Below are 22,917 nucleotides of genomic sequence, written 5' to 3' on the forward strand. Positions count from 1 at the left end.
TGGCCATTTGTCACATGTGCGTAATAGTCTTCTGTCCCGTCTCTTTAGTCTTTGGTCAGAGTGGATACAGAACAAAGCATGTGGTAGTCTAGTTTGCCTTATCTCAAACACAATTCATTGCGGGCCTCAGAATTTTCGGCACAACAAGACATTGTTTTGCAGAATGAACAGTATGGCGCCGGGCATTAAACGCGAGGTCAATCGCGAGAATCGTGAATTTCAAGACGTGTGGACTAACAAGTACTGTTTTGTGCAACAGAACAACAGCATTGCCAAAAGAATTCAACCTGAAGCGACATCATGAAAGCCAACACAAGGATTTCCTTCTGCAAGGTATGAAACGCGAACGGAAAATCGAATCGTTACGACGATCACTAATCAGCCAACAAAATGTGTTCAAGAAACAATCTGGAGAATTGGATGCAGCTGTTGAAGCCAGCCTAGAAATATCTGCTTTAATAGCCAAGAATGGGAAATCTTTCACAGATGGCAATATGATAAAAAAGTGTCTTATCATTGCAAGTGAGAAGATGTGTCCTGAGAAGACAAAGTGTTTTCAAACAATCAGTCTTAACCGCATGACAATACAACTGAGAATTTCGAAAATTGCATCAGACATTTCTGGCCAACTTAATATTTTAGTTGCAAACTGTGCTTATTTTTCTTTGGCTGTGGACGAATCCACTGACATATCATCAATAACACAAGTGATTATGTTTATTAGAAGTGTTTCACTAGATTTTATTGTGAATGAAGAATTTCTTGGCATGGCATCACTTTCTGGACATACAACTGGTGCTGACTTACTTACTGGTTTATTGAGCGTTTGCAACAAATTAGCACTGGACTTTGACAAGCTATCCAGCATTGCCACTGATGGAGCACCATCTATGGTTGGATGTGAGAATGGCATGGTCACCTTGCTGAAAAACCACCTTGGGGACAGGCAAAAGGGGTTAGTCCAGTATCATTGCATAATTCACCAACAGCAACTTTGTGCAAAGAAGCTGGGATTTGAACGTCTGCTGAAAGATGTCTATGATACTCTGAACTTAATCCGCCGTCATGGACTCAACCATCGACTCTTCACATCATTTCTTGAAGAAATAGATGCTGATTATGCTGACCTGCCCACGTATACTGAAGTTCGTTGGCTGAGCAAGGCAACAGTCTTCAAGAGATTTGTGGAGCTATTGGGGCCTATTATCACTTTCCTCAAAGAACGGGGGAACACTACAAGGAATTTGGAGGGACAAAGATGGCAGTGTGATTTAGCTTTCCTTGCTGACATTACTGCTTATCTAAACGACCTTAATTTGAGATTGCAGGGAAAGATGCAACTTGTTTCTCAGTTGACAAGTAACATCAATGCATTTATGACCAAACTATCACTTTTCAAGTCCCACATGCAATCAGAGAACTTTACACACTTTCCACATTGCAAGGCCATGAAAGAGAAATACCCACATATGAAGATGGATTACTCTGACCAAGTTAACACCCTCCTTACATCATTCAATGAGAGGTTTGGTGAATTCCAGAAATACAAGATCTACCTGCAACTTTTTTCAACTCCATTTGATGTGAAAGTGGAAGATGCCCCTCCAAATGTCCAACTTGAGTTGATAGACATCCAGTGCAGTGATAAATTGAAATCACAGTTCAAAAATTCTAATCTCCTCACATTCTACAAAGAACTGTCAGATACACCATTTCCAAAACTGAAAGACAATGCTCGATTTTGTGCAAGCATGTTTGGCAGTACCTATGTATGCGAACAAGCGTTTTCGCTTATGAATTTAAACAAGTGCAAAACACGGAACAGGTTAACCAATGAGAATTTGGAAAATCTGCTGGTTGTTTCAACATCTGCCATTACACCAGACATCAAGAAGATTGCGGCCAGCATCCAATCTCAGCCATTGCATTAATCGCTTGGAGGTCCGGCCCCCAGTCAGTAAACTTAATCCTAATTTGGCCCTTCTTCACAAAAGGTTGTGCATCCCTGTATATTGTATATTTATTGTACATAAATAAAGAAACAGCATGTTGTTACTGGATCAATACAGTTTGTTCAAGTAAACTTGGATCTGTTTTTGGATATAAAGTTATTTATGATGTTGTCAACACTGTTCTAAAAGATTCTACTCTGGAGCATCCTATTACTGTAGTGTCAAAGTTAGAGATTGAACACATCATTCAATTGAAAAACCTTTTCGACCATTTCGCATACAATCCCATAAAATATGGTAGATTTATTCTTTCAATATTTTGCACAGTCTGAATACTTCCTTCTTACTGAGGACACTGAGTCATCCTCTGGAAACATAAAATGTGTGAATCAGGAAATTAAAAGCAAATTAATTAACGCATTCATTTCTGCACGATTTAAGTTACAGAAAATTTTGTTTGAACCTCGCAGGGTTCAATCATTCCTACAAAGTTTGAGGGCACTCAGGGGAAATGATGAAAAGCTGTATGTTCATTTTGCATTAAGTACATCTGGTTTGTATAATCCACAGTTTCTGCCAGCCAATCATTTCATCTTACAAAGTGATTATTAATCATAAAACAATAAATGTTATTTTTCCAATTCTTTGTAATTTTTCGAAAACAATAAGAGAAATAAATGTAGTAATTAATTTTTTTTTATTTATTTCATATTTGCAGACTAAAAAATTACAGGTCACAAGAAGGTGTCAATTAACTACTACAGCCCATGGAAAAACTAAAATTTTTTCTTGGTCTCTCCAAATATTTGAATCTCTCGGTTAATGCCAGAATCATGCTGAGAGTCAACTTATGGGTGCAAGGAGATTTTGTCAATGTTTCACTAGGAACTATACACTACATAATATATGCTCCTAATGCTCACCCTCCAGCTCTTCCTCTGTTTATTTTAGTGGAATTCGATAGGTATCAGGGATCTTTCATTTATTGTAATCTGTTTCCAATAATCCCCACAACATGCTCTTTGAATGATAGCAGTATGTTGCGATCTCGTAGACAAACTGTCTATGAGATCGCAACATATTATATATAACATATAAGCATATGCCCCTTACCTTAACATACTCGATGACTATACACAAATCACAGGAATTAACTCTTCCAAAAATCAAAAAGATATAGGTAAAAAAGAGATAACTATCAGTCTTACCTATGTTGCATTCAGTTGAGTGAAAAAAATAACTGACATAGTATTTTTAAACAGTTACAATAAAGATTGACTTGCAATAATAATATTGCAAGTCAAAAATTTGCATATTGCAAATTTACATATTGCAACATCTTTATATTATTTTGTATCAAAAGTCAGTGCAACAATACTGCAAAAAGTTAATAAGTGAGAAGTCTATCAACCTTTTACAAAAAATGTAATGATTTATATTTATTTTTGCAGCCTTGAAATGGAGAATAAAAAAAAAATAAAGCAAGATTGAATGATAAAGGAAGTGGAATAGTAGTAGCCGGCCCTTTCAAGACATACGAACCATGCTGTACGGAATTATCGCTGAAACAATAGATCATTGTGCATACTGTGTAATGAAACGGTAGTGTAGTGCATAAGCACTATTGTATAGTTGTTTCCGTTATTTATGTGTGTATATATATATATATATAGGGTTTTATTGTAAAATTTCGTTTTCTTCCCTGATATCGGATTGCGACGGGTAGAACCCGTCGCCATTGCTGATTGGTCAGCGACTGACATCACGTCACACTCAATGGCGGGGGATATAAATATTTGGACTCCCGTCCAGAAAGGAACTTTTTCGTTTTTCCTTCGGCCCTGACTGATTGTAAGATAAGAATAGACTATGTGGTGCAAGGACAAAGAAGAAAGAAAACGACACGTGTGGACTTTCAATTAAAGAGTGAACGGAATCCGAATCCATCGTTGAGGATACACCAATGGTCCAAGAAATAAGTAGAAATACTAATACAGGAAACAACAAGGAACACCCCAAGACTATTATTTTTTTGGTACGTGAATACTGTGTTCTTAATTTTTAATAAAATTCTTCGATCCTTCTCCCTGGAAGTTCTAATGTATTTAAGTTCCTCTCATGTTGTTAGAATAGATTAAATTTTGTCTTTATGTATTCATGATTAAACTTTATTGTTTAAATTATACCACAATTGTAAAGTCCTTAATCAATGTGTCTGTGCCTTTACCCGACAACCTCGCCTAACAGACTTAGGTCTATTGGGGCTTAACAGTAGTAAGCAGAACGTGGAATGTAAAGAGACATTTTGAAACAAATCATAGTCAGCTCTTGAAAAGAAGTATCGATGAAAGGAAGGAATACATTTCTAGGCAGCTACACCTCTATAGAAGTCAATCAAATTCCATCACTAAATTTGTAAAATGCTCTATAAATTTAACCACTCAGCAGTGAGCGACAACTATAGTCGTCAAGGGCAATCATGTGGCAGTGGTGAGAGACGACTATAGTCGTCAAATTCTTTTGAGGGGTATCACCGAAAACTAGCCTAAAACTACCGCGAAAAAAAATTCATATTAAAAATGAATTATATAATGATAAAAAAAAATTTTTCATTTAGTCATAACTGTTTACAAAATCTGTTTTTAAAATAGTAATGAGAAATGACGTGTGGAAAAATACTTTGAAAATTTCGCACATTTATAGTCTACTACTAAGAGGTAGGATCATACCTGACTAGTCCACTGTTGAGCTACGGAATGAACAATACAGTAACTGCTGATGTTAACCTTTCAGGTTAGTTACCTAACCTAACTGACCTGAAAGGTTAACATCAGCAAGTTACTGTATTGCTCACTCCATAGCTCAGCACGGAAAAGCTCTCAGTGATAGAGAATTTATTAAAGAAACATTTTTAAGATGTGCACCAGCTCTATTTCACGATATGAAAAATAATGATGATATTATTAAAACAATTTCTGAGTTACCACTAAGTAAAAATACTATCAAAGACCAAATAATGGATCTTAACAAAAACGTACATCATCAATTAAAAAAAGACATAAATAGTTGTAAATATTTTTCGATCTCTCTTGATGAAACTACTGATGTCACATCAAATGCTCGGTTGGCTATTATTGCTAAATATTCTGATGGTCTCACAACGAGAGAAGAGTTGATAAAGTTAGAATCAGTGCCAATAAGTACATCAGGAAACGAAATATGTAAGATTGTTATAAAAACATTTAATAACTTAAATATTGATATCTCTAAAATTGTGTCAGTTACGACAGATGGGACAGCAAATATGGTGGGAAAAAATGTAAAATTCGTGAAATTGTTTATGGAAGCTATAAAACATCCACTTATACCTTTTCATTGCATTATCCATCAGGTGTTGTGTGCCAAATCGGGATTTTCAGAATTGAATGATTTAATGTCAGTTGTAATAAAAATTGTGAATTTTATAGCTGCTAGACCCCTTCACAAACGAGAATTTTCTGCACTTTTACAGGAAGTTGATTCATCCTACAGTGGACTACTGATGTTCAATAATGTGAGATGGCTGAGTCAAGGTAAAGTACTTGAGCAATTTGTGGAATGCTTTGAAGAAATTGAAGTATTTATTAAGAATAAGGATGTGGCAAACTCTTTTCAGATCAATTATCATAAGTGGGTCAGCAATTTAATGTCTTTTACAGATCTCTCTGTTCATATGAATGAACTGAAGTTAAAATTACAAGGTTTTGGCAAAAGTATTGATGTTATGTTTGGATACATCAAATCTTTTGAAAGTAAACTTAAAATTTTTAAGCGCGATATTGCTTATAAGTATTTTCCTCGAATAAAAAAGTATTTTGAAAAGGCCAGTAAAATGAGTGTAATGGAGTCCATACTTATGTACCAGAATATAGTATACTTGTTAATTGAAGAGTTCAGAGAAAGATTCAACCAATTTAGGAGCCTAGCCATTAATATAATTAAGTATCCAGATGTAATTGTTTACAGTTCTTTAGAATTAAAAGGTTTCCAATGAATGCAAATTGATAATTTAGAGATGCAACTTGCAGATTTTCAAGATAGATTTGGACTCGTGTTTCTCGACATAATATCAAAACTTGAAAATCTGGAACGAAATCGTTTGAATAATGAAGAGTGCAACTATGAACAAGAAATTTTGAGTGCATGGAACAGAACACCTGACACTTTTAGCAATATAATAAATCTAGCAATGGCTTTGCTAACCATTTTTTCAACAACATATTTTTGTGAAAGTTTGTTCCTCAACATTAAATAATATTAAAACAACAAAAGAAACTGGCTAACAGATGAAGTTAGTGGTGCTTGCTTAGCCTTGACATGCACCAAGTATAAACCTGCAATTGAAGAATTAGCAGACAAACTTCAGTACCAAAAAGTCACTAATTTCTATTTTTTCTACAATTTCTATTTTTTGTACCATTTATTTATCATTATTTTTTCCTAAGTGTGTGTATTGTTTTTTGTTTTTATTTTATACATATTATTTACTTGATTTTTCTTTGTTAAATTGCATTTAAATATATAAAATAAATATATAAACCATAAATCTTTTTTTTACTATGGTTGCAAATATCAAAAAATTATGAATATATTTATGTGACATGGCACCAGAGTTAAATTAGAATTTTTCAAAATTTTGACATGCCAAGCTCAAAACGTTCACCATCACTTGCATAGACCATCTTGCCGTCATTAAATAAATTATTTTGTTAAAAAGTTCTTACCAGGATATAACGTAAGATTCTTCAGTCTTTTGTACCAAAAATTTAAAAATCACATTATGGAAATTTAAATCTTGTGGGCTATCAAACTCAAATGTGAAGTATTATTCTGTCAATTGTGTCAAATTGTAATATAACCCAAGTAGATTAAATATGGCTAAAACATTTAAATAGTAAACTAAATGAGTGAGATGCAATTTTATTGTTATTTAAATGATGTTATGAAATTATGAAAATCAGACTAATTGAGAAGTGTCAATAGCAGTCATGGTTCAGAGCACCCAAAAACACAAAATAGACCTAACTGGTGCAAAAAAAAGAAAAATAAATAAGGTAAGTAGTTAAATAAAATATAAATTGAAATTTCTCTTTTGCTACCTTGCATGCATTTTCTTATTTGTGAATGTGAACATTAAATTTTCCAAATTTTCCAATTTTTCTATTTTATTAAAAGTAGACAAATGAACACACCTCACAATAGTCTATGATTTTCTGATCTATAAAATATTAGTTTATTTGATTAGCTAAATTCTAATATGTATAATTGTCCACACAGTTTTTATTATTTTCATTGGGATATAGTGAATGTTAAATATCTTCTTGTATTTGAAAGCAATATGGACCATATTCCTTCAACATTTTCATATTAGCATTGAACGACATAAAAACTATAAAGAAGAAGCAGTTTTGTCTTCAGCAAGTATGTGTTTTGCATTATTCACAATATTCTTCGCATAAAAATTAATATGTTAAGTTAATATAGTTGATCCAATTGAATAATTAGTTATTTTTTTATCATTAGCGCACAAAATATTTATTGTACATCTTAAAAAACAAATAATTTAGAATGTTTTTATTAACACTTTCAAAACTACACATTAACGGTGCACGAAGAGAACAGAAATCGATGTTCTATAAACATTCACTAGCAATGTCTACAGAATATTCTTCATTTATATTTAGTTTAAATTAAAAACCATTTCTTTATTTACAGAGACGAGAAATAAAGAGAGAACAAAAAGCATGGGCATCCTCATCCAGCCATCCCCATGTTGTGACTTTATTAGCTTACTTTAAAACCAATACGAGGTAACTTTCAACCCTTTACATTTGAATTATTGCTAATATTTTATGGTTGTATGGAGTAATAATTCTGTTTTTAGTTTCTGTTTCGTCTCCGACTATGTGGACGGACAAGATATAACGAATTATTTACAATGTAATGGACCCTTCCGAGAAACTCAAGCTAAAATAATTGCTTCTCAAGTGGCTTCAGCCATCATGTTTATTCACAATAAAGGTGATTATCTAAGTCCATTTAGTCGTCTTTTCATCAATAAATGTGATTGTATGACAAAATTTGTTTTTATCTTCGACAGGAATAATTCATAGAGACATAAACTCTAATAGCATCATGCTCGATAACACCAAAGGAGCACAGTTAATCAATTTCGGTCTGTGCACAGTAAGTAGTGAATACTGCAACATTCAAATTTTCGTTGAACTATAGAATTCTCATTGACTGATTATCTTTCTGTCAGTTTGAACGTAACCCGAATGAATTTTGCGGGGCTTTGTTCTATCTTTGTCCGGAAATCCTTGAGGGAAAGCCTTATGGTAAATTGTTCTATTCAAATTTAATCGCGTCATTTTAAGTCTTGTAGTTATTAATAATATGCATTGATTTTAGACGCTTATTGCGATTGGTGGATTTATAAATATAGTAGTCCAATAGTGCTTAATTCAAAATTATTAATTACAGAAACAATAGGAAATGTTTTATATTCCCCAATTTTATTACTAAATTAAATCTGTTTAATTATTTTTGATCATGAACTTGATGTAATTTTAAGTGTGACATTTCAGTTCTTGTCTTGTTCTATCCTATAATCTACTCCTCCTCCTTTCTTCTAGTATAAGTAGTTTTTCGCGTGCCCTTTTTTTTGTTGCACCGTGTATCTTATGTCAGTCATTTTGTCGCAAGAATGTTGACTGACGATTCTGCCCGAGTGTTTAAACTTTAAAGCTTTTGTCCAAGGAGAGTCAGAATGTAAACGAGAATCCTGTATATTTCAAACATGGGTGAAAAAAATAAAGAAGCTTTGTTTTATACTCCTATCCCTTTGTTGGACTCTTTCACCACACGAATCCTCACTCCATTGATACTGTATCAGCAGAATCCTCGTTGTGAACATAACAGTATAGCTTGTCTATACTCATTTATTGATAACAAAAAGTTATATTATAATGGCAACAAGTAATCCATTAAGAAGTACTGTTCATAGTGACAGGACCAACAGTAATCCCCTGTTAATAGTCACTGGGTTCCTAGAAATGATACCCATATTCTCGAATTTGCAGAGTGATTCAGTAAATGTGAAACAGTTCTTTCAAACTATGGAAAATATCACACACTTAGAAAAATGAAGCAACGTCGTAAAAATTGCAGTCCTCCAAGCTAGATTAAAAGAGGAGCTGCTTAATATTTATTTTTGTCTTTTGGAACAGTATCCTTCCTCCTATGAGGATATAAAACGTGACCAGATGAAGTGCTTTAACAAAAGAAAATCCAGGAAAAAAAATATTATCAATCAGGTCTTAAACTTAAGACAAGGGGCTAATGAATCCGTGATGAATTTTTCAATTCATATGAGAACTTTGTTGTCCAGAGCAGTCAAGGACCATAGCAAAATCAAAGCGCTGCATGACGATGTAATCACAAAAAGGTTTATAAAAGGTTTAAATGCTAAGATAAGAACTAATGTAGTGAAACGATTTCCAAAAATTTGGAGAAGGCATTCGAGTTCGCGGAAATAGAGGAAGAATTGAGAGAAAGTGTAGCGATCAAGTCGAGCAAAGTTATATAAAAGTGTATATATATAAATAAGTAAAATAATCAATAAATAAATAACTATATCATCAAATTTGTTTATAAATATTAGTGACTTTCAGAAAGTCCAGTAAATTATTGACATTTTGCCTTTGGCCAAGAATCCCTGTCAGACAAGCATCTCCGAGATACTGTCTACGCCTTGTCTCGAAGGCAAAGCAATTGCACAGTATGTGTTTTATACTTAAAATGCAGTTGCAATACTCACATACTGGCTGGACTTCACCCTTCAAAAGGTATTGGTGAGTCAACCGAGTATGCCCAATTCTCAAACAACTAAGAATAACTTCAAATCTCCTGTCATATTGTTTATTACATGTCCAATTTTCTATCATCGGTTTGATCTCAAGTAGTTTATTGTGGATTTGTGCATTCCACATATTTTGCCATCTCTCCACTAGTCGTTTTTTAAGAACTAGCTTCAAATCACCTTCAATAAACATTGTATGCTGAGAAGGACTAGCTGACTTTGCAGCTGCATCAGCTTCATTTCATTTTATACCTACATGGCCTGGGACCCAACAAAATTTTATAGAGAAATTCCTCACAAGATAGCAAATCAGACTATAAATCTTAATCAGTATAGAGTGAGAACTAAGTTCACACAAAATCAAAGCCTGAAGTGCACTAACCAAGTCATTGTACATCACACAGCAACGATAACCTTTCATATTTATATACTTTAAGGCTAAATAAATAGTCTGCAACTCCGCAGTGAAAATGGAAAAATTTGGTGCTCTGTTCTGCCACAATTTCATTTTGGCAAACAAAGGCTAAGCCAACATAGTTATCTGAGTTTGATCCATCAGTATAAATAAAAATTATATTCTTGTCACAATGTCGAATTTCTGCAAAGTGCTGTCTACAGACGCAGTCTAGCATGGTTTCTTTGGGGAACTGCTTTAACCAGAGGTCAACATTTATCACAGGACTTGACTAAGGTGGTATACTACACACCTCTAGCTGTGAAATGTTGCCTGTGTTCAGGTCAATCATGCTGCTCACATTCTCCATTCTTATGGCGAATGAAGGGACACTGCTTGGGCGAGCTTCAAATAATCTTTTCAGCTGAGTATCTAATACTGTACAATCAACTAAAGGTTTAGAGTAAGATTTCTGTTTTATATAGTAAAATAGAGACAACTGTTCTCTCCTGAGAGATAGTGGAGGCTCATAAGCATCCACGTACAAATTTTGGACCGGAGAAGTTCGAAATGCACCAGTGCACAAACGTAGTGCTTGATCCGAATAGTAGGTTCTCGTGCTGAGCCATAAACAATGCATCCATAATCCAGCTTTGAGCATACAAGGGCCCTGTAAATCCTGAGCATAAAAGTTTTGTCTGCTCCCCAGGATGAGCAGCATAATACCTTTAGAAGGTTCAGAGATTTTAGACATCTACTCTTCAAATTGAGCAAATGCAGTAAAAACGTCACTATAAGGTCAAATATAACTCCCAAAAATTTCGTCTCGTTGACCATTGGGATTTTAACCCCATTAAGTGGATTTCAGGGTCCAAGTGCAAACCACACCTTCGGCAGAAGTGGGTGCACAAGGTCTTCTCTATGTTGAAACTAAGACCATTAATCTTTGACTAATAGTCTATGCAATTTAGGGAGGTTTACAGTTGTCTCTCCATAAAGCTCATGTTGCTAGACTGGCAGATCTGAAAGTCATCCACATACAGAGAGTGTTTCACACTAGGAGAAAGACAGTTAGCTATGCTGTTTATTTTAATTAGGAACAGAGTCACACTAAAAATAGAGCCTTGAGCAACACCTTCTTCTTGTGTGAAAGGCCTAGGTAAAGTGTTGCCCATCTTCGATTCTGTAGGAAGTTTTTTATAAAAATTGGCAAATTACCCCGCAACCCAAATTCATACACATCAGAAAGTATCCCATATCACCAACAGTAATCATAGGCCTTCTCTATGTCAAGAAACACAGAAATTAAGTGCTGTTGTCTAACAAACGCTTCGAGTATAAATGTTTCAAAATTAACCAAATTGTCCATTATACTTCTGTTCCTACGAAATCCACTCTGATGTGGTGAGTAGTAGTTCTTTTCCTCTAGGAGGAACATCAGGTGTCTGTTTACCATTCTCTTGAAGAGTTTACACAAAGAACTTGTCAGAGAGATTGGTCTGTAATTAGAGGGATTCTTGCAGTCTTTACCAGGTTTTGGAATGCGGATGGTAATTGATAGCCTCTAAGAGTCAGGAAAAGTATGTTCTGTCCATATTCTGTTAACAGATTCAAAAGATTACTAAGGGAATTGCCAGACAGATTTTTTATCATGCTGTAGTGAATTTTATCCGGACCTACAGCACTATTTCCCAAACAAGAGACTGCTGGATGTAATTCAATTCTAGTGAATGGCACATTATATTCCTCATTAGATGAGGAATAAAAATTTAAATTTTGTTTTTCTCTTTGGGCTTTAAAAGCTTGAAAATTCCTAGTATACATTATATTGCTGGATGAAGAGGAAAACGTTTCACCCAACTTATCAGCAATACCCTGTATATGACTGATTATTGTGCCACTATTTTCCAGCATGGAGATAGAATGAGAAGCATACTTTCTATTGATTTTATGGATTTTATCCCAGACTGCTTTAGATCTGGTGGAAGATGTTATGCTAGAAACATACTTCCTCCAAGAATCCCTTTAACTTTGCCTCCTTATTCTTCTGGCATTTGCCTTTGCTTTTTGAAAAGCAACCAAATTTTCAGCAGTGCGGTATCTTCTGAAAATCCCCCATGCTTTCTTTTGTTTTTTAAATGCTATCTCGCAATTCTGATCCCACCATGGTTTCGGATGCTTTGGGTATTTGGTTGATGTTTTCCCCATTGTTTATTCAGCTGCTTGTATGATACTAGAAGTGACAACCTCAACTGCATCATTGATATCAGCAATATTCACCATATCCTCAGTGATATTGGCCATAGAGGAAAAAACAGGCCAATCGGCTGTTTCCAATTTCCAGCGTGGTGTATGGGATGTTTCACAGCTTTCTCTGCCTTGATATTTTAGAAATATTGGGAAGTGATCACTAGAGATGGATTAGATCCTACCTCCCATGAAAATGCTGATAACAGGTTTGGACTCGCCAATGATAGATCAATGGCACTGAATGTTCTTGTTGCGGCATGAAAATACATCACTTCTTCAGTATTAAATAAATACAGTTGGTGATTACCTATAAATCTTTCAATGGCTCTGCCTCGATGATTAATGTCGGGACTGCCCCACATTGGATTGTGGCCATTGAAATCACCAAATAAAAGAAGTGGTGTTGGCAACTGTTCAAATAATGCATCCAATTCATTTTCATTCACTCTGACATCTGATATCAAGTATATAGAACAAACTGTGACAGTTATGCCAATTGAAATTCTGACTGCCACAGCTTGAAGCTCTGTTGTTATTTGTACTGGCAAGGATGGGATGCAATTGGAAACAGAATAGCCACACCACCACTGGCATGATTGTGGCTATCATCATCCTTTTGGTAGAGATTGAATCCTTTTAAAAAGATATTTTCTCCAGATTTTAGATGTGTTTCCTGGTGTGCCACACAGAGAGATGGGGTAGATGATGTCAAGTGTTTAATGTCAAAAAAGTTGTTGCGAAAACCATGACAGTTCCATTGGATTATTTTATAATCCATTGTGTTTGAGGCAGCATTCTTTGAAAAAGTGTCCCTCTTCAATTTAACTGAAGATTTTCCTTTCAGAGGTGACGTTGGTTGGGTCACCTCCATATTATTCTCTTCATCAGAGATATCAGAGAACTCACTCATGGACTGAGCCTCTGATTTTTTAGATTTAGAGAGAGCTGCTTTCACACTCTGTTTATTGGATTCTTTCCAGCCTTTTTAGAACCCAGATTTCTCGTAATTACCCGTTTTAGGCAGGGGTGTTTTTCCTTTTGTACTCTCCTTTTCTGGTGTTTGTGTAAATGGGATTATTAAACATTTCACATAGCGAGTAAGAAATTCGCTTGGTGAGACAGAGATATTGGTTTGAACTCCACATGTCTTTGTGGATTTCAAAGCAGATGCAAATGTCTTTTGTTTCATTGTTGCACTTGAAGTGACCAGCTGCCGAGCCTCTGGGTAAGGTATGTTGTTAATCGTTTTCACTCGTTAAATCTTTTTCTCTCTCTGCCATGCTGGGCATTTCCGAGAGTAGGTAGGATGGGCATCTTTGCAGTTAACACAGCATGCAGTTAACTACTAAGTGTGCTGGATTACTGGAGATTTTTCCATTGATTGTTGTTGATGGCATGCAAGGACATTTTAAATTTTTTGAATCCATATTTAAAAATAATTATTCAACTCCTAGTGACCCCACCCACCATGGGGCCCAACAACAGGATGCTGTCACATGGGAGATTCCCATAGACCGTCACACCAGGGTTTCCCAGGAGCTATATCCCCACAGTGCAGTCAAGAAGAGCACATCTTGTCTGACGTGTCTGCCCGGTGTGCATCAATCAGTTAACTCCAAGCCAAGGTCAAGAATGACTCAACGACCAGCTGATTGACTCAAATGGAGCCTTATTTGAGAGTCCCGTTTATCCAAAGCAGGGACCAAAGCAGTGTGTTGGGGACATTATTTTGCCCCTCAACTACCAGGATCCCCCTTTCCAGAATACGAGATACCATGCATGGCAAACACGTGGGTGGGTGTTAAGATCCCAGGAATGGTAATGAAGAGTTACTAAACTATCTCTGGGATGTCCCCTTACCACGGACAGGAACCTACATCGAGTGTCTTGTAATCTAAGACATGTGGAGGAGAAAGTACATGTGTGACGTAGGGTAATAAACAATCCATGCCAGTCAAATTTTACAGTTGACAATTATTTACTCTGAAGATGGCTAGCACAAGTGGTGTGTCGACTTTACCCTCCGAGGAGAAAGAAAGCAAATCCGATGATAATACTTTATCTTATTCCGAGGATTTGAGTAACAACGAATCAATACATAATTCATGAAGTGTAGATAAGGAGGAAGTGTGGGAGGTAAGTGATTATTGGAAGCTTATTTTGCATAACAAACACATAAAGCAACAAGCATTTCCACACCAAAATCCGAAAATCTTAGATGCAAAGGCCACTACAAAACTACATTCGCCGCATACCAATAAGAACATCTTCCTCCACTTATACGAACAAAATCCGACTAAAAACAGACCTCACGACAACTGGAAAATTATTCAGAACAATTACAAACGCGACAATGAACTGATCAGACAAAAAACCGGTTAGAAGGACATGCGTCAAATTGAACCTTAAATCCCAAACTGTTTACGCTTTCGTTATATTTAGGTTATTGTGGTTTATTTTCACCAAGTTGTCATAACAACAGATAGAGAGTCAAATATCTTAACCCTTTATAGCCTGACGGGACTTTCTAGTCCCACTATCTTTGAAATTTTTTATTTTATATTGTACACATTATAGCTTACTGGAACTTGCAGGTTTCCATTGTATGATGTGTCTTTGTTTACCTGTAGGGGGTAGCAACCTTGAAACTGTCTTTGTTTTAGTTTTATAGAAACAAGTTTTACTTTGTTCAGAGAAATTTTGTAGTTTGAATGGTAGTAGCTTGTATTGCTTGCTTTCTTGTTTAATTCTACTTATTATTTTGAAGGTACTTGTTATTGTATTTTTTTTTTTTTTTTATATATTTTAAATGTGTGTAGTTTGATTTTAATATATTATATTTTTGGAATTTATTATATTTAATCTGTGAGAGGTCAAAATATGTTTGAGACTTATAAGTCCCATCAGGCCTATAGGGCTGTTTTTTGTAAATATTATCAATTTGTTTTTTGTACATGTCATTTATAAATTGATGAATATATTTAACGTTTTAATAGTTAATATGGATAGAAGACTTATAGATGAAAAAATAGATGATCTTTTATTGGAAGAATTTCCATCTGATATTGATACACCTGTAGAAGACAGTACTGATGATGAATCAGAGAATGAATGATCAAATATCACCACAAACTGACATAGCTTTTACTTTATTTAGTGAAGAATCTGACGATGATTCTGATGAGGAAGAAGTTACTAGTAATCCATCAATAAAACAAAATTTTAGAAAACGTGAAAAAGTAAGTACTGTTCCTTCTTTTTCATTAACGAAGGGATCAGTAAATCAGTTTTTTAAAAAGAAGACTACACCAACAAATGCTTTCCTGACAGTTTTAGGAGAAAGTACAATAAGCAATATTGTATTTCAAAGCAATCTATACAGCCAACAAAAACAAATAAATATTGAGACAATTAGAGATGAAGAAATGTATGGATTTCTAGGACTGCAATTCCTTTTTGGATATCATCGTTTACCCCAAACTCATCATTATTGGTGTAGTGATATAGATTTATGCGTTCCCATTGTTCAAGAAGTGATGACAAGAGAAAGGTATAAACAAATTTTATCAAACTTACACGTAAATGATAACTTATCCATTTCTTCAGATAACAAGGACAAACTATATAAGATACGACCACTGATCACTGTAATGAATGAAAACTTCAAAAAATTCCAACTACCAGATCAATTTCAGAGTATAGATGAAAGCATGGTTAAATTCAAAGGCCGTTCATCCCTGAAGCAATACAATCCAATGAAACCTGAGAAGAGAGGTTACAAACTCTGGTGTCATGCTGATATGTCAGGATACATATATGAATTTATAATTTACCAAGGAAAAAAACACAGTGATTCTAGGAAAAAAAATTTGGTCTTGGAGGAAGTGTTGTAGTAAAGTTATCATCATCCCTTCATAATGGAAATTTTATAATTATAATGGATAATTATTTCACATATCTAGAGTTGTTTGAATATTTAAAATCACAGGGTGTTTATGCATGTGGAACTATAGGTTCAAATTGAGCAGGAGTTCCGAAACTTGCAAATGACAAGGACTTAGAAAGAGGAAAGTATGATTTCAGAACATCTGATCAGGGTATCATATATTTCAAATGGAAAGACAATCGAAGTGTTCATTTATTGTCCAATTACCACGGAACAGAAGTCGTAAATGTGAAACGCACTCAGAAAGATGGAACAAAACTAGACGTGCCAGCACCACTGGCTATCAGAGATTACAATACTCATATGGGAGGAGTTGATAAAGCTGACATGTTAAGATCATTGTATGATCGAAATAGAAAATCAAAAAAATGGTGGCATAGACTGTTTTTTGCAATTATAGAAATGGCTCTTGTGAATGCTTATATAATTTTCACTGATTTGAATGAAAAAGTTTCATTTTTGCAATTCAAAAGACAAGTAGCTCAGGGTTTATTAACAAAAGGAAAAAAACCATTTTCAAGTAGAGAAAGACCAAAACGAATATCGTTAGATCAAACAACTGATTCATTACCAAAAAGAAAAAAAATAGCATTTTCTGTAAGCAATGATATTAGATTACAAAATCAGGGAGGACATTGGCCTGAATTTGATTCTAAAAGAGGCCGATGTGAATACTGTGCTACAAAGCATATAGAATCAAGACCACATTCAAGATGCACATTATGTAAAGTTTTCTTGTGTGTAAATCAAAAAAAGAATTGCTTTCTTGATTTTNGAAGAACCTGAGCCTTTAAGTAATCTTTCTTACAAAATAAATGAATCAAGTGGCAAAGAACTGCAAAAGGAATCAATGAATTTTCTAAAAATACAGGAAAGTATAATGGATGTTTTCAAATGACTTCATTCAGCAGTAAGGAAGTAAGAAAAGGGAATTATATGCCAACTTTTAAGGTCCAAGGACAAATATATCATAGGATTGGCAGTCTTTTGCCATCAGAAGATCAACAACCTGCATTTCTTCAAATATATTTTGTAGGCAATGATAAAGAGGTGAATATTAGGTGTAATAATTCCACAAGAGTGGATAAAAGATTAGTTTCTCAAATACAAAAGGCTCTTTGTGAGCATAATTCATATGTGAAAGAGTTTAAGGCAGCTATTGAACGATATTCAACAAGAGAAAAATTTCAAATTATAATTAATCCTGATAAACGACCTGCTGGTGAACACAAGACAATTTAATGCACCAACTGCAGATAAAGTGGCCTTAGTGATTGTTAGATAATCTGTGAAAATGAATAAGATTTGCAGGAAATTGAACATATTTTTATACCCATCTAAAAATTTTCAGTGCTTGTGAATCTTTATCTTTATCCCAGATGGTGGCATTGCCCTGGCGACCAACATCTCAACTAGTACTTGTATCCCCTCGAAACAAATTGACTCGGCCAGTTTACCTACCAACAGACGTGTTTTCCAAGCCTTTGTGAGAAAGAAGAAATGTCTACGTTATACGATTTACCATGCACCGAGGAAGAATCTATATAGTTTTTTCAAGAGAAAGGTATTTTACCTAGTGCTCGAATATGCAAAAATGGGCATGAAATGAAATTAAGTATGTCTAAAGACATTTGGAGATGCACCATTAGTAGCTGTGATGTAATGATAAGCATCCGTTCCAATAATTGGTTAAGCGGATCATGGATACCATTTTTAACGGCGGTACGATTTATTTACCATTGGACGGAGGAAGTTACGTCTATAAAGTGGAGTCGAAAACATCTAAATATTTGCAACAAAATCGACTATAGACTGGAATAGTTTTTTGAGGGAGGTATGTTTTCTACATTTGTTGAAACAATTGAACAGGCGGTCCCGGAAAAATCGTGGAAATCGACGAAACGCTTTTCACAAGGCAAAAAAGCAACACTGGAAGGGTTCTTTCACAACAGACATATTTTAAAAAAAGCACGGAGAGGTAATGGTAGGTAATACTATTTACAAAAAATAAAGACCATTTACAAAAATTATTATATATTTTTGAGTCTATCTTTTAATCTTTTAACTACCACAGAGGAGAGTTACAATGGTTTTTGAAGTATAAATTCTTCAAAATTTAAAATTTTATTAAATACCACTATTATTCTTTCAGGAACAACAAGTCCAAAGACATTACGAAGTAGGTAATAGTCTTAGTAAGTGAAAAATATATAAATTTTTGTTAAATACTTCTATTCATCTTTCTTACAGGAATGGAAAAAGGAAATGAAAAAATATATCGTATACAGTGTTGTGACCATTGTAACCTTATCCGCAACATTTCTTGGAGTTAATAACTTTTCATCAGCAGACAGAATAAGAGCAATCTTGATGCCTTTTTATAATATGTCGTTTTGGCTAATGCTAAATTTAAATTACTAAATTAATGATATTATTAAAAATTATTGAAAATTATTAACAGCTACGAATTTAATGGCTGCATTCACGAATTTTAAGTTCGGTGTTTGGAACTAATTCTACTTAATCCACGTAGGATTAATGCCGAACTGTAAAGTCAATTTTAATAAACACTGTTTATAAAAATTAAGCTAATACAATACGTATTACTCTTACTTTGTATATGAGTTTTGTGAGCCTGTTCAGTATTAATAAATACATGTTTATCAATACTTAAAACGAATCAAAAATTATATTCAAGATGTCGTATATGTTATATATTTTTTCATACTGTAGCTAATATAAAGAAATAATAAAAGTGTTGTCATCGAAAGGAAAATTTCTGTAACTTAGACGTGGCTCAGTATCCATTTAATAATAACTACATGTTTACTAATTTAGCATTTAACGTCAAAAGATTTTTTATACAACTGAGATTAAATATAAATTGGATAATTGTTAATAATAAATTTATCGAATTTTCACAATCTAGCTGCCCAAGATATAAAAATACACTAAGTTTCATATATTCTGTGATTGTAAGGAAACAAAAAAATTAATTCAAAAAACTGATATGTACAGTACATATTATCAGGTTGTCCTAATGAAAGAGCTATGTATGAAGTGTTTGATAGAGCAAAAATAGATACAATCTGTAAGTTATATAATCATGCACAGGAATTTTTAAAAAATGAAAATATTTAAAAACTGAAGTAAATAAAATATGTATAATGAGGTATAATTTATGTCCTAGAAAAAACTACTAAACAATAACATAATGTTCCAAAAAAACAATATATTGCTTGTAAAGTTANAGATACGACCACTGATCACTGTAATGAATGAAAACTTCAAAAAAATCCGACTACCAGATCAATTTCAGAGTATAGATGAAAGCATGGTTAACTTCAAAGGCCATTCATCCCTCAAGCAATACAATCCAAGCATGGTTAACTTCAAAGGCCATTCATCCCTCAAGCAATACAATCCAATGAAACCTGTGAAGAAAGGTTACAAACTCTGGTGTCGTGCTGATATGTCAGGATACATATACGAATTTATAATTTACCAAGGAAAAACACACGGTGATTCTAGGAAAAAAACTTTGGTCTTGGTGGAAGTGTTGTAGTAAAGTTAACATCATCCCTTCATAATGGAAATTTTATAATTATAATGGATAATTATTTCACATCTCTAGAGTTGTTTGAATATTTAAAATCACAGGGTGTTTATGCATGTGGAACTATTCGTTCAAATCAAGCAGGACTTCCAAAACTTGCAAATGACAAGGACTTAGAAAGAGGAGAGTATGATTTCAGAACATCTGATCAGGGTATCATATATTTCAAATGGAAAGACAATCGAAGTGTTCATTTATTGTTCAATTACCACGGAACAGAAGTCATAAATGTAAAACGCACTCAGAAAGATGGAACAAAACTAGACGTGCCAGTACCACTGGCTATCAGAGATTACAATACTCATATGGGAGGAGTTGATAAAGCTGACATGTTAAGATCATTGTATGATCGAAATAGAAAATAAAAAAAATGGTGGCATAGACTGTTTTTTGCAATTATAGAAATGGCTCTTGTGAATGCTTATATAATTTTCGCTGATTTGAATGAAAAAGTTTCATTTTTGCAATTCAAAAGACAAGTAGCTCAGGGTTTATTAACAAAAGGAAAAAAACCATTTTCAAATAGAGGAAGACCAAAACGAATATTGTTAGATCAAACAACTGATTAATTACCAAAAAGAAATAAACTAGCATTTTCTGTAAGCAATGATATTAGATTACAAAATCAGGGAGGACATTGGCCTGAATTTGTTTCTAAAAGAGGCCGATGTGAATACTGTGCTACAAAGCATATAGAATCAAGACAACATTCAAGATGCACATTATGTAAAGTTTTCTTGTGTGTAAATCAAAAAAAGAATTGCTTTCTTGATTTTCACCAAACATAAATTATTAAACCAATGAATTTAATTGCAGTTTTCTTTTTCATTTCATTATTTTTTAAAAATTTTATTATTATTATATTGTAAAAATTCTCAAATACATAACTATGCATTAAATCTGCCAAATTTTCTAATAAAAATTCTTTATATAAACAAAAATGTTTAATTTATGTGATATTTAACAAAAAAGGACTTGTAAGTCCCAATGTGCTCTAAAGCTTGACGGGACTTCTAAGTCCAATAATTAAAAAATTGTTATTATACATTTTAATTTTTTTTTACTTACTTATCTGTGAACAAACACCTCTTCTGATAGTATAATAAGAAATAAAAAAATTTTTTATCAAAAAATGAAAATTCAGGCTATAAAGGGTTAATCATAAATTATATATATATTGAGACAGTGACTGTACACGATTTTACAACTCTGTTAATATCTCATTATCAATTTATAATATCTCTTAACATTTATAATAACCCAAAGAGAGAGAGAGAGAGAGAGAGAGAGAGTAAATTAAACCAATTATAACCTTTTTATACCTCAAAATCAATCTTGATCATTTAGAATAAGCACGATTTTAGAAAGGCCGAGATGATGTGAAGATCTGAATTTGGACTTTTAGTATGTTTGCATTGTAGCTATAACCAATTGCTACTTAGAAGATGTCGGGAAGTCTCTGTTCTTGAAAGCCATTGGAGGAGCGTTATTCAAGAAAGACGAAATAGGAGTTATTTCAGTTGAATCTTGTATTTTGAAACCATTTGAATTGGCTTTCAGGTGAATATGAATTCAATAGAAATTCACTTAGAAGACCAAGAATTGTGGCAAGCATTTAATCTCATAATGAATGAGATGATTTTAACTAAAGCTGTAGCTATAATTTCGTTAAATAACTGTCAACTTTCACACCTGGGAGCTAAACATCTGTTAAGTTCTCAGGACAGGCAATGACGCTTTCTCATCACCTCTGAACCTAATATCTCAATTTCAACAGTACAACATAGAGAAGAGAACAACAAAGTGAAGAGTTGTCACCAGTTCTTCAAACGAACCACTTGATTTAATAACACTCACCAAATAAACCATTACCAGTTCATAACCAAACAGAAAAATTATTTCTATGAACGTTTTCATCTATATGTAATAGACATCCTCAGGTATTGACGATATCGAACTAATGGCTAGTAGAATAGAATGTTTTTGAAAGTTCTGTTTAACTACATAATTCGAATATGTTGCGTTAAAATTGAAAATATGTAAAATATTTAAAACATATCCGAATAAATAATTGATTTCACGTAGATCATGACATAAATATCCTCCATAATTTAAAATATCTTTGATGCAAGTTTCAATCATTGGGATCTAATTCAAATATGGCGCGCCATGCTGCGGAAAGCATATTGGTTTCTTTGAAAGTAATACTGACCGTTTTTTTTAATTGCCTTATATATATATCCAGTGATTCGAGGTACTTGAGTTGTGCCTTATCCGATACTTTGTGTAGCAATTTAGCATTTTGTAGCTAAAATACACCCAGCATATCGACGCTCTCCTACAGTCTTTTCTCTTATCAGAAATGACAAAAACAAATTGTCAAGGATCAAGGCCCTTGCAATGCAACATGGATACCCATCCTCTTTGGTCAAGCATCTCATAAACCAATACATAAATAGGAGGAAGAGGAATATGCCACAAGACGAACAGATGAGGGTTATCACATACAACAAAACATTATCTAATATATACAGTAGAGCGTCGATTTTCCGAATCAATTGGGGACTGGGGTTGTCCGGATAACTGATATTTCGGATAACTGATTTACGTACGAAAAAATAGTTTAACGTATCCGATGTCGAAATTTTTATCCGTTGCGTGTCGCTTTGCGTTGAATTTTCGTTGATGTTAAGCCTAACAAAGACTATTGTATTGTTAAAAATTATTTTTTATTTTGTACAAACAAAATAAATATATTGAAAAATATAAAAATAATAAAAATTTATACTTCAGATGTTAATTTAGTATCAAAAACGTAAAATATTTGAGTAGCCCAAGACATAGCCAAAGATTGAAGCG

At 33.8% G+C, this 22,917-nt stretch overlaps 2 protein-coding genes and 1 pseudogene across 2 annotated transcripts; all 3 read left to right on the forward strand.

Moving 5' to 3' along the window:
• The first annotated feature begins 335 nt into the window (after positions 1-335).
• LOC111612551 (general transcription factor II-I repeat domain-containing protein 2-like) lies at positions 336-3,409 on the forward strand. Its single transcript, XM_023353783.1, has 2 exons — positions 336-1,769; positions 3,404-3,409. Exons 1-2 carry the CDS (start codon positions 336-338, stop codon positions 3,407-3,409), a joined length of 1,440 nt encoding a protein of 479 aa, XP_023209551.1.
• A 177-nt stretch (positions 3,410-3,586) lies between these two features.
• On the forward strand, positions 3,587-19,668 carry LOC111612548 (putative protein kinase C delta type homolog). The gene is made up of 7 exons (XM_023353781.1): positions 3,587-3,987; positions 7,707-7,801; positions 7,876-8,012; positions 8,092-8,177; positions 8,254-8,329; positions 18,595-18,621; positions 18,693-19,668. Exons 1-7 carry the CDS (start codon positions 3,916-3,918, stop codon positions 18,773-18,775), a joined length of 576 nt encoding a protein of 191 aa, XP_023209549.1. The 5' UTR covers positions 3,587-3,915; the 3' UTR covers positions 18,776-19,668.
• A 158-nt stretch (positions 19,669-19,826) lies between these two features.
• LOC111612552 lies at positions 19,827-20,627 on the forward strand (annotated as a pseudogene).
• Positions 20,628-22,917: the final 2,290 nt, after the last annotated feature.

Source organism: Centruroides sculpturatus, unplaced genomic scaffold (assembly GCF_000671375.1).
Source record: "Centruroides sculpturatus isolate CEXI.00-Female unplaced genomic scaffold, Cexi_2.0 scaffold1725, whole genome shotgun sequence".
Lineage (NCBI taxonomy): Eukaryota > Metazoa > Arthropoda > Arachnida > Scorpiones > Buthidae > Centruroides > Centruroides sculpturatus.

What these genes read in the sequence shown, in the direction of transcription:
- LOC111612548 (XM_023353781.1), top strand. Translation starts at nt 3,916, where the DNA reads ATGGTCCAAGAAATAAGTAGAAATACTAATACAGGAAACAACAAGGAA. An exon ending in CCAAGACTATTATTTTTTTG is followed by an intron (nt 3,988 to 7,706) that starts GTACGTGAATAC and finishes CTTTATTTACAG; the next exon opens with AGACGAGAAATAAAGAGAGA. An exon ending in TACTTTAAAACCAATACGAG is followed by an intron (nt 7,802 to 7,875) that starts GTAACTTTCAAC and finishes TTCTGTTTTTAG; the next exon opens with TTTCTGTTTCGTCTCCGACT.
- LOC111612551 (XM_023353783.1), top strand. Translation starts at nt 336, where the DNA reads ATGAAACGCGAACGGAAAATCGAATCGTTACGACGATCACTAATCAGC.